General features: G+C 39.7%; 1 protein-coding gene across 1 annotated transcript in view; it reads left to right on the top strand.

The window, feature by feature from the left end:
- The window catches only part of LOC124166100 (cyclin-T2-like), a 66,966-nt gene that overhangs the window by 21,899 nt on the left and 32,313 nt on the right, over positions 1-12,754 (top strand). The window contains exons 6-7 of the mRNA XM_046543735.1: positions 3,264-3,458; positions 6,216-6,336. Of these exons, the coding sequence (XP_046399691.1) occupies positions 3,264-3,458; positions 6,216-6,336 (316 nt within the window). The remainder of the gene's footprint in view (positions 1-3,263; positions 3,459-6,215; positions 6,337-12,754) is intronic.

Genomic DNA, 12,754 nt, shown 5'->3' with positions numbered 1-12,754 from the left:
TTTTTTTTCAAATTCATCTGGCTCAACCAATAAAAGTTGTGGGACCAATCAAAAATAAGGCCTGAAAATTTTGAGACCTCTAGGTGAACCCCTGGCCCTCGCTTAAATGCAATCTAGGGGAGAGGGTCACAATTCTAAAAATATAATATTTTAAGGTCATTCCCCTGTAGATTTTGAGGAGTTACTTCCTTGTAAGACTAAAAATTACATGCATTTTGATGTATCTGCCACCGTTTAGCCACAAAACGCCTAAATTGAGTCCGCGTCCTCGAAGAAAATATTCCAAGGCCCACGCAGCGTCGCGGATACAAGAAGGGCAGGCCGATCCCGTCCCCTCCCCGCTCACTTCTCCCCTTCCCACACCTTCGAATACAGCATAATTCATCCCACGTGTGCCGCTAGGAGGGCGTTCATCTTTGATAATAGAAATCGGAAGATGGTAGAAGGTAATAAAGGGATGCTTAGTGGTCTCTTTTTTGGTGCCTCGTCAACATCAAACAAATCGATTTTAACAACTTTTATAGAAGTCATGAAATATTTTTAGATATGCACTAAGGCCTCATTGAAAAGGCCTCTCGAGTTGCTATAAAGGTGTGTGAACTTTGGATATGAGCATCTATTCTGGCATTGTTCGACAGCTGTGACGAAATGGATTGAAGGCCGCTTGCGTCCCCTCCCCGCTCGCCTCTCCCACTCTCCAAATGCACCAAAATTCACACCCAGTGCGTCTTTCTTCGTAAGTCTAACTAATATTTGATGGTTGATCTAGATGGTTTATCAATTTTCTGAATCCTTTATTATCCACAACTGACAGTGGCTACAAATCAAGACCCATCATCTCACAAATTAGTTATGTAATGTTTTTGGCTCTAGAATCACTACTTTTGAATTTAGTCACTCTGTGGAAGAGATTAACCAGTGTTGGCTGCTTCTTCTTGGTCCCTACATTAATTCTTTTTGGATAAGAGTAATGTGGTGTTTTTGTGGATTTGAGACAGTGACTGACATATCTGAATCAATCGTTGAAAGAAATAAATCTGAATTTGGTGATTCTATTTCTACACCTTCTGATGGGACATCGGTATCTGTTTCATCAATAAGCTGGTCTTAAAAGATTTTTTTCATTCTCATGCCTGTGGAAACTTCCTTTGATGGTTCAGTAGCAGACACTGGTAATTTATTGCAACTAGCTATGTTATCAAATGAGGCAGACTTACTTAAACTCTCGGGCTGAAAAAAGACAATTTTAGAAGGCCCAGAATCTGAGCAAGGCTTTCCTGGGGGGGGCTTCTATGGCTGAGGTCTTTGTCTTGGTGGATACATTTGCTCCTGAATTTATATGATGCACTTTTTTCAGGTGTTTCAATAAGTTAGACGTTGTTTTGCTGCTCCCTCCTCTTGAAATAAGAGTACTACACAAAGAACACTTAGCAAATTTGTCATTCGAATGTACTTGAAAATACTTCCACACGTAAGAGGACATATTTCACAAAGAGCACTAGATTATCAAGCAGCAGCACGTGCAATGACTCGCGCAGGACAGTAGTTCTTTCAGTTGTCTTTCGTTCAGATATAACCGTTAAGGCCACTCCACACCTGAGTGGCCGCGGTGGTTACATTGTCGTTTGGCCGTGGTGGCTAAACAGTAATGTAGCGTTCATTGCGTCCATATATACTAGAGCAGCCTGGTGGGTGCGGAGTGGCGGCCGAACACAACCTGTCGAGTCTGAGGCGGCTTATGCCAAGCAAGTATCAACTTTCTCAAGGTTGCATTGATGAAACTATGCAAACGCAAATGTGTCTAAATATTTATTATTGACGCAGAAGCGTGTTAGTCTATGAAAAAAGTTATTTAAAAAACCCGCTTTCTGCACGTATTTTGTAAGAAACTTTTTTTCGCAGGCAAACCCGCTTTCTACACGTTTTTATTATCATCAGACCTCAAGTATCATTCGAAAATAAAAAATATATATTTCGATCTATTATACATTAAAATTGGTGGTCCAGATGAATTCTCCGATGGTGGTTCACAATCGCAATAATTTGATTTGCCATGACCAGTGGTTAATAAAAGAAGGAAAAACGCATGCATTGCTTCCCAATCCCGTATTTTCCAAATTTTTTCCCTGAGGGTTGCTCATGAACACGCGCCATGTCAGGGTTTGTCTGTTCGTTGCTCTTGCCAACATTTTCATGTTTCCGAGGCTGCTAAGGTATGGTCGTCGCAGCACCCGCGTGCCGGGCGTATCCTCTGCACGGGCAAGGCTGACACTGCGGCCGCTTAGGTGTGTGGCGGCCTTTATGCCCCAAGCTTATTGTCTATGGTCAAAACATTTACCTTTCTGGAATCGATGGAATCGGAATCGACTATTGGTGATCGATTCCGATTCCGTGCCCGAGAATCGGTGGAATCAGGAATAGACAATTGGAATGGACTCAACAATAAATTATAATAAATATGTTTTAAAAATAATTCATTAACTTTATAAAGAATTTGTATCTTGTAGTCTTCAATGATTGTGTCTGATGATGGTAGGTCGAGTGAGGGGGGGAATGGAGGGGTGTTTTTGTGGAGGAATTTGAGGTTTTGGAATCGTGTTGTTCCTGTCGGTGAACGACCCCTGCATTTTGAATAAGTTCTTTTTCTTCACATCCCATCATGCCGAGTGAAAACAACTGGTGTGCCTACTTATTATCTCATTTCCCACATCATAATCTATCCTGATCTTTATGGGCTGTCATTTTAATTGTCTTAGCTTGGTACTGACCAAATTCTATTAAAAGGCATGTGTGCTTTGTGACACAATATGGGGGAAATTCTTATGTTGCAGCATTTTCCTCTTTAATTTATTGGCGTGTAGTGTGTGTTGTTGTGTACTTCTCCATTTTCAAGTGCATTGTGTTTTGCCATGTAGTCCATGTGTATGTCGATCCTGTCACTAGTGTAGAGGAAAGAGAGGGGCTGGCTGTTTTGGAGTATGTTGGAATTTTTAGGGTTTTGTGAGACGGTTGTTTTTTGAAAGGGGGGTCTTTGGGGGAGGGGAGGAAGGCTTCCACTGGGAGAGTACCGCGTGCATCTTAGCTTTTTCCTTTGAGTGGTGTGATTTGTCACCAGGATCCTGAGTGTTCACCCTTAGAAATGCATTATGCGTCAATAAGTTGAGTGAAAAATCCTGCTTTTTGATTAAAAACATTCTATTTTATCCAAATTCCATGGAATTGAGTGAATGCGTAATTGATGATAATCTGGTTTGCAATTGCAGATTCCTCAGTCTAGTGAGGGGAAGGAGTGGTTTTGGTATGTAGACAAAACTGTGACCCAGGAGCTGCTGGAGGAGTTGACGGCCGAGTTTCTTGTCATCTTTGATCAATGTCCATCTAGGCTCAAAATGAAGATAATGAGTGTGTCGGCTGCCGCTCAAAATCCACACATTGCTCATGGTCTTGGCTACCAGTTGGTGAGGATTTTCTCTTGCTTTATAATCTTGGAAAGTTATCATGGTTATAATTGTTAATATCTTGTGGTGTAATGTTTTTGACATGAGGTTTCTTGTCGTTGCACCCCATCAAATGCAGCCTCACTAAGCAGCTGAACTTCAGTCTTGATCACATTATATATATATATATCTAACTATTAGTTCCTATTAAACACTGTGGTGGTCCAAAGTAAAGAGCTTCATGTACTAATCTCATTTCTTATCCATTGAATAAATTTACAGTCAGCATTACTTGGAAATATATCTCTCTTTGCTGACAGTGATGTTTCTAACCAAAAAAAGCTTGATAAAGTTCCTTCAAAAGATTCTCATATTATGGGCGATTCAGTTAGTTTGATGTTGCTGCTGGTAATTCATTTCCCTAAAGGAGTCATTATTTAGGGATATAAAATGTATTATAGCCATCGATTGCCGAATGTGCCCTATCTTTAATGTGATAATTACGTACTAATGACTGAAATTGAGAAATCCCAGTTTGCTTGGAAATTAATAGTCAAGTTTAACCTCATTTAAAAGAGCTCAGAATGGTAGTCACAGTTGTAGGCAGAATGACCTCTGTCATTCATGCTGTACACAGCAAGAGATTGGTACAGTAAACTCTTGATTATACGAAGTCAGTGGGAAAATTGGCACTTGGCCTCTTTAATAAGTCTCGAAAAAATGTTTGCTTTTGTTCCCACCGCCCTTTTCATGTCTTTAGTGGCCTAGTTTAACATTTTTGGTGGTTATTTAAGATAGAATTTAAAAAATGCTCTTTGTTAGTGATTTTATGTGGAATATGGTTATAAATCTCACAACCCTAAACTTCCCATTCTTTATGCTTAAATATCAACTATCTTAGCGCCAAAGAAATTCCTGTCCATTTTAGATAGCGAAATAAAATAACAATTGAAAATTTTTGTATAAAATTTAATCTAAGAATTTTGTGGTCTGTAGCAAATAGCAATTATTATCTACTCATAAGATAGATTTTTTTTCCAACGCCTATGAAATTTTAACGGCAGCCTGCCTAACCACTGTTGGTGATGCTCTCTATCACTCAGTGACAAGAAAAAAAGAAATGGGTTTTAGCTTGTTTCCATAATAACCTTTCAAGGTTAATATTTGTGGTTCCCTCAGTATTGTCAGGTGAATGTACAATCTTTTTCAGCAGTTATTTCCATTATGATTCAGTTACGATCATAAATTACGTAGGATATGATTTTCTACCGGCGAATATTTGAAGTAAATTCTTTTCGGGCTCTCTGTCCAGCTGTTGTGCTCCATCATCTTTGCAGACGTTAAAATGAAAGACTCTAATCGTCATCAAGGCCATTCATGCCGGATGTGAGGTGCTATGTTTATTTAGTATGTCTCTTCTTTTATGCTGGTAGGAGCAAGGTTCCTACTGGAGAAAAGCTAGAGAAGTATCCTCCAATATTGGAGGATGGGGAAATAAAGAGAGAAGTTATTACCCGCATTCATTTTTTTTCCTACAACATACGTTTTATCATTTCTCAACGTGAAGTATTGGTTCACTTGCATGAATTCCCAAAAATGATACCCCAAAGCGTGTACGTTAACCTCATATAGTATTTGTGTTTCTTTCTGCAAATAAAAATTATTCAAAGTGTCATTAATGTAGAGAAAAGATTTTCTTTATGTAACCACTAAAAATATTCGCACCATTATCGTAAATAAATAGTAACGTGGAAAGGACAAAGCAAATAACTAATTTCTATTGAAATGTCTGCAGAGGAGAAGAGAGAGAATTTTATAATCGCAGAACCTCACACAACGTAGGTGTCAACAGCATTTATGACTGTGGTAAAGTCTTGAATGGAATCGTTGGCGGAGAGGTAGATGGAGTGCCTTACCTGGACAGGAACCCGAGAGGAATATAATTTGATCATTAGTTTTTTCCTTCTCCCTTCTGCACTAACATTTATTTTGGTTCATGGCATGCCTATTTCTAGTGCTAAAACTAAAAAATATTATTTCTATATCAGCATTATATGGCATCATTTTAAATATGGTGAAGAATGCAACCCAAAAACCAAAGAAGGGCATATGTATTGAGTTATCATTTTCAAGAGTTCACGAAAGTCAACCAACATTGTGAAATTTTAAAACTACACGATATTTAGAAAAAATAATAAGCCCAAAGAATGATGAATTTCTGGCATTATATTAGTTTGTTGATCATGTTTTATAGTAGGTTAACAAAACCAAATAATAAGGTAGGGCTAGTATTCAGGCCGAGACTGTTGTGAAGAAAGAGCTTGGAAATTTGATTATCATTTCATTGGAACATTATACAACATAAAGATGTTATTAGAATTTCGTTATTTACTGGAATACCTGCCATTTTCCCTGAAAAGAGATGGAAAATTAGTCCACCCTCTTCCTTTGAAAAGTTTTCTTTTTATCTTTTGTGATAAAGAAGTTTCTGTGGAGAGTATCTTTGACTGTAAGTGTTGTACCTTTCCTGAAGGAGGAAGCGCATCACCTCGAGTCACCCTCGAAGAGGGAACAAATAGGTGTAGGTGTGAGGAATTTGTCCCAAATTTCGAGATGATAGTGTTGTTTGAAGCAAGTCCTCTTATCAGCAGTTAGAGCAGGAGGGGTCATTCCCTGGAGTCATATATTCCTGAATTCCTCTATGAAATTGTGATGGGCTGTGCAAAAAGTTGTTTGTGTGTTTGACTACTCATTGTGCATGCTTTTGACTTCTTTCAGGAAATGGAGCCTCGAAAAAGGAACGCCCCCTCCTCAAAATCACAGTCCTCTGTCCCTCCGGGAGGGTCCTCAAGCTCACAGAGGCCTCACCATCCGTCAGACCCTTCGAAAGCAAATGCGGGCAAGTCGTATTGCAGATTATTTTTGTTTTACGCCATAAATTATCTTTTGTTCTCCTTTCCTGGTTGGAGCATGTTGACGTAATTTCTCATGTGAGTCAATTGTATGATGTGTTATTCAAACTTTTGTTAAGTTATGAGATTCTCTTTCTGGAAAATTGATGCCTGAGTTACTACTTGGGGGGCATCGTATATCAATGTCACTTGTACATGCAATGTTCGTTGCAGTACTACCTCACATCCTTTGCTTTTCATGTGCAGCTATTCTTATGCCATCCCAAGCTCTTCAACACACTAGTGCTGCATTCTCTGGTGTTATTAAATCTCAGGTTTCATCCGATTTTATCGAGTCTCTTCATTTCAACTATGTCTTGAATTCAACAGTGTCCAGCATTACAGTAGACTCTTAAGCAAAGCGTTGGTCCGACGAAAAGGCCTATCCTTGCTATAGTGAAAAAAACGTTATTACGAAATTTTCGTTTTTACGAAATTACAAACTTCAGTCTCAGTGGTTACAAAATGAACTTTATGAAGTTATTAAGAAGTTCCACGAATAAGCAACGGCATTTAGGTGGATGTACACTATGCTAACTTTAAATAATTGCACCACTTTTAAGTTCTTCTCGTGTACTGCGCCCAAGAGTGTCAATTATGGTTCTTTATTCAGTGTACACCTAACATAATATAATAAGCTTCATTCTCCTGCAGTCATGGTGACCCACTCATAGCAGCTCATAAATTGGACTAACAGTTTGTCCTCTTCTAACGCACATTCAACTAGCAAACTTTCAGAGATAATAGCATTCAAAAATTTAAAATCTGGCACCTTTCTATTTGGCTGATGCTATGCAGTGTGGGGTAGAGAAACTCTCTGTGGGCACAATCTGAACAAGGTATCATTGAATCCAGTGTGAATTTAGGAACTGTTCAGCGTTTCGCACGTTCTTCCTTACCGCAAGTAGTGATTTTTTTCGGCTCTGGCTGCATCGCACGCCCAGCTAGATCAGTTCGTCATAATTGTGAGTGAGTGCACAATTGTGATGCAGTGTTGCATTCTGCGGGATAACTATACTCCTCGATTCCTTGCATACAGTCCGGTCGGCGAGAGTTGTCCGATGACAGCGCATTAAGAGGGGTGGATAACCCTGGGCCAGCATGGTTTGCATTCAATCACTGTCCCCCAAATGCACCTCACACCCTTGCCTAGTCATACAACGTTGTCAACTGCATATGGAGCACCGAAGTAAGCCTGATCCGCCAAAGCAAGCCCTTTCTTCGAATCACCCAAACAAGTGATTCTTCCTTTGGGTCCTTAACTCTTGTCATCCCTTCTGGCTCCTTTCTGCATGGTACCCTCCTTGTTTACTAGTGAAGTAGGCATTTCCCTTTCTTACCTGGCAACCTTGCCCCCTACCCCGACCTATACCATTCTGCCTGTCATTGGACAACTCTCAGTGACGGGACTGTAGGTTTATCAACTTATGAACAATGTCTCAGAATGCATCTAGTTCGTACATTAAGGACTTACTGCATTCAGGAAGATCGACCCTCGATTGCCTCATGCCGCATTCTTCTATTGAGAAACTGATATGAATTTTCTTGTTTTTATATATTTCTGTGCAATTTAATCGTGTATATTATATGCAGTTTTTTTTAAAGATTCCTAAAAGAAACGTTCATATGAACTTTGTTACTACGAACCTCTGGTTTTTCGGTCCTGTGAACTTGGTCATCACGAGTCTACTGTACTTCATCAACAGCATGCTCGTTAATTAGGACTTAAGACTTCTTCCTATGCTACTTGATTGTTATCAGTTCTCCAGGTTTCTTGGGTACGTGATAATGACGACACCGAGTTGACCATCTCTCTCTGCATGATAAATTAGATAATGAGGGAAGGGATTGAAATGTCTTTCAGTGGTTGATTTATGGTTTGGATACTCAATATTCTGCTGATTCTTGGCAATCATAAGCACTATGGTGATTCATTTTGCCACTTTCTCCTCAGATCATAGTGCAGTACTGGGCATAAGTTGCCAGCCTCCATTAACCATTAAGATGCCAGATTTAAATTTCGAATGGTTGACGTTAACAGCCTGATTTAATTCAAAGCCCTTTAAATTAGAGTGCCTCAAGGAATACTCCAGGGGCTTGAGTTATTGTTCCCATTTCCATTTGAGCAAATTAGGTATTTCAAGTTCATTATTAAAGGAATTTTATCCTAACTCGATTTATTCAGTAAAGTGAGATTTTGACTTCATTAGGAGGGTTTGATTTTTACAACATCATGAATGACGTTTATTATGTGCCATACTCGTTGTATTTTCATCTGTTAGGGCTGAGTTTTTAATTCTTTTGACTTGGAAAAATTCCATGGGGGAAAATCATTTGCCTGGACCTGAATCTCCAGAGATCTCGCTGGGTCTCCTCTTGCAAGGCATATGTGCCCCTTTTGGAAGCTATGAGAAAGTGTTGCTGAGAAAGTGCCGAAAGGTGCAGGAGCAGAACTAACCTTCCTCACTGGTTTACTCTAGTTACTTTAAGTATGTGTGTGGGAGAACTATTTTCAGTTTTATGGTGAGTACTATTGGCAGTTGGAAAATCCTTGTGGACCTCTTTATGGACGATTTCCAAGCCAAGCTCTTTGAAAACAAGTTGTTGAACACTACAAATATTTATTGGTGGTACTGTTATGTTGACGATATCTCTGCAATGTGGACAGGTGTAAATAGGTAATTGGACCCTTTCCTCAATTCATTGAATTCAATTTTTTAGAAAATACCGTATTTATCTGAATAGTCCCCCATTTCTCCAAAAATGCCTGTGGTAAAAGGGGGGGACTACATTCAACTGCATTTTTTTTTATTTTTCCCTGAAACTGAAGCCTCTAAATTAGGGGGGGGACTATATTTGGTGAAATATGGTAGTTTTCAAGCTTGAAGAGGAGGAGGAAGGCAAGGTCGACTTCTTGGATATCAGTGTCAAGAACAGATCAAAGCATTGAGTTTTCCATCTTCTGTAAAAACTAAGGATGAGTCTGTTCTTAAATTTTTTCGGTTCTCGGTACCGGTCTGGTTCTCCCCCATTGCTTCTCGATACTCAGTTCGAAGGACGAACTCTTATTATCTGAATTAATGGAAAATTTAAATGAGCAACCGCAAAAAGGGAAAAAAAATAATTTCACTGAAGTTGTAAATGAAAGCTCTGTGAAAAGATCGTTTCCATTATTTTATTTTTTAAGCAAAAAAGTTTAAATACAGTAAAACCTCTCTTAAACGAAACTCAAGGGACCGAAATTTTGCCGTTTCGTTGATCAGGAGTTCGTTCCCCGGAGGTGATGCGCACGTTGCATCATTCTAGGGGCTCGGAAATTGAAGCAAGTCTGCATGCGTTATCTTCATTCTACCTTCGCATACTTCAAAACATTGCTTATTTCTTCAGCTGCAATGCAAATCGCGGGCTATAGACCACATTTAGGAAGCCTCAGTTCGTATTATTCAATCACTTCGCATGCTTTTTCATCGGTTTTCAAAAATGTATGCAACGTAGCGGTGAGTGCGAGGCCATCCCTTTATTCTCAGTATTTGAAATAGAGTACATGTATTCGCGAAGTTTACACTGAAAAATTAAGAATTCGATAGATTTGACCATTGCTAATATAAAGTTTAAGTAACAGCGCCAATTATAGCTTCATCATGAAATTAAGATCGCTCTACCATAACGGCGCGAGTGCGACTTTCGTCGACCCATTAAAGCTCAGTGGGTGGCTGCATTTCTTTATAGTAGTCGAATCCAAAATACTCCATAGCAATATTTGCGGTCGCGGGCTTCGTAAATAATTCATTGTACTAGCATCATTTCCATCGCATTCCGGATAGACAACTGCCGATAAGAAAACATCTTGAAAGGCCCTATGCAGGAGTTCTCGAAGTAAAATATGTCACGATTTTGAAATCTGAGTTTTCGAGAAATTATATTCTGCAACCCTCAGTTCACTGGCTTCGCGGATTACGAAATTTGAGTCTATTCTAGTGAACTCATCAAACGACCCTTCAATATTCATGACTTTTGAGAGACCCTGCCAGGATACACAGCTTTCGTCATCACTCTCCATCGCGTGGTCGCAGTTGACTGCAAACCGGATTGACAACTCCCGATAAGAAAACAGCTTGGAAGGCCTCATGCAGGAGTTCTTGAAGTAAAATAAGTCACGATAATGATGCTGTTGACTGCAAACCCGGTTTTTGCAAAATAAGTAAATATGGTGACAGGTGCGACACGCTTCCAAGCTTTGCAAAACCCTTGCATTACCTGCAAAATGGTCCTCTTCAATTTCGCCGATCCCTTACATCCATTCGACAAACCAAAAACTCCACTAAAATCCGACGGTAATGCCGCTTTGCCGCAGAAATGACCCCTCGGTCGAGAGGTCGCAACTTAGCTATTGCAGTTGGGGGGAAGAAAATAACACGCACATTTTTTATTGTTAGTCCTATGTTTGGGCCCGTGCAGCGATCGAGGAAGAAATCTACTTTCCCCATGAGTGCATCAACTCCCGCCAACCACCGCTGAATTAATCCCGCTGTCATTCATGGATTTTTGCTGCTACCACAGGGGTGAGGCATCACCATTGGCCCAGTCTAAACATGGCATGTTTAGACTGTGTCGTCTTCTTCATGCAACAATTGACGGGCGTCGCAAACCTTTTTCTCAGGAGAAAATCAACACCTACAATCGCCGACAGACAGAGACTGACCTTTAGTATAAAGCACTCAATTCAAGTAACGTCTAGATCAATGGGAAATGTTGGCTTTCGTGTCTTAAGTGCGAATATTTTTTATCCAAGATTGCGGTAAATGCAAAAGTTTCTCCTATTTTTTAGATGATGTTGAAATAAACAATGTGAATGAAACAAGAGTAACTACTGAGTCATATATTAAAGATAATTAAGAGATGCAAATTTTGGCTTTCATCTTCTAGCGCGCACATTGTATCTTCCGTAATTTAGTTAAATTTTAAAGAAGTTATCCAAGATGGCGGCCAGTGAAAAAAATGCTTCTCGGAATTTACGCGTTGTAATTCTGTAAAGTATCTTAAACAACCGTCAAAAGAATGCGTTCGAAGTACATAGCTCTAGATATCATATCTTTGAGCATGTAAATATTGGGACATTGAGTTATTTACGAAAGTCAGCATTAACATTTTTCGCAATTCGCCGCGAGCCGCGAGTTGGGGTCGGCGGAAACACACGACGGAAGGCTATGGTTACGGTTAATAATGACTATTCTGATTGGCTTATTCAGTGGAAGTCTCTGATTTGCCCTCCAACGCTACGAACATTAAATTATTCATATGAAAATAAAAATTTAACCGGAAAAATTGGTTATTGGGAGGTGAATTTCACTCGATCGCGCCGAAATTTCATTTCGTTGATCGGGAGTTTTCGTAAAAGAGGAGTTCGTTCATCGGGGTTTTTCACTAATGTGTTTACATAGGCAATTGGCCGGACCAATAGCATTTGTTCGTTGAACGGAGTTCTTCGTTTAGCGGGAGTTCGTTAAGGTGAGGTTTTACTGTAGCATGTTTCATAATGGGTGATCGACCAATATGTCACGTTACATCAGGCAGCCACTGGTTCTCTCTCTAAGTGTTGTTTTAAAAAATTCAACATTTTCACCCTACTTGGGTCTAATCTACAGTGGAACCATGTTAAAGTGAGTACGGGCTATTGCGAGACCCCTGCCATTACGAGAAATAACAGGTGCACCGTCAATTGACCCAATGATTAAAATGTGAAAAAAATTTGTTTATTAGAGGCCCTTTTGGTGTTGGCACTTGCCATAGCGAGAGTTTCAATCGCCGGAAAACCTTCACCAAGAGTCGCTTATCTCTGTAATTGCTGGCGATCTGTTAGAAATGAAGTTAACATGGAGTGCTCAGTCTGAAATTCATGTGCTAAACCGTTGTTTGATAAATAAGTACTTCATTTCAGTGAAAATACAAATTGCATTAACATTCGCAAATTTTCGATCTTCTTTTGTTCCTCGGGCGGCCGAAAGCAGTCGACAGCATACATGCACGTGCGTGAGTTCCGTGAATAGAGAGTATTTGAAGGTAGGCAACAGGGCCAAAAAACGCCTAACACGTCAAAGCAAGAAAAAGAAAATAATGGAGCAATACGAGAGTGGTGTAATTAATTTATCTTCCCATTTTCTCTTCACAATTTAAAAAGTAAACAAAAGCACCCAAGGAATGCAGAACATGAAGAGTTAGAAGGAGCTTTGTGTGGGTGCTTTTGCCCACTTCAATCTTTGGGAACTACTGGGAAAGGGGCTATGCTTACGGCCAAGTGGAGTGTTTCAGTGATAGATTGATAATCGAGAACTTCAAGTGTTCAGAAGATTGGTTATGCTAATGTAA

The sequence above is a fragment of the Ischnura elegans genome, chromosome 9, assembly GCF_921293095.1.
Source record: "Ischnura elegans chromosome 9, ioIscEleg1.1, whole genome shotgun sequence".
In the NCBI taxonomy this organism is placed as follows: Eukaryota; Metazoa; Arthropoda; class Insecta; order Odonata; family Coenagrionidae; genus Ischnura; species Ischnura elegans.
This window is presented reverse-complemented; position numbering and strand designations above follow the sequence as displayed.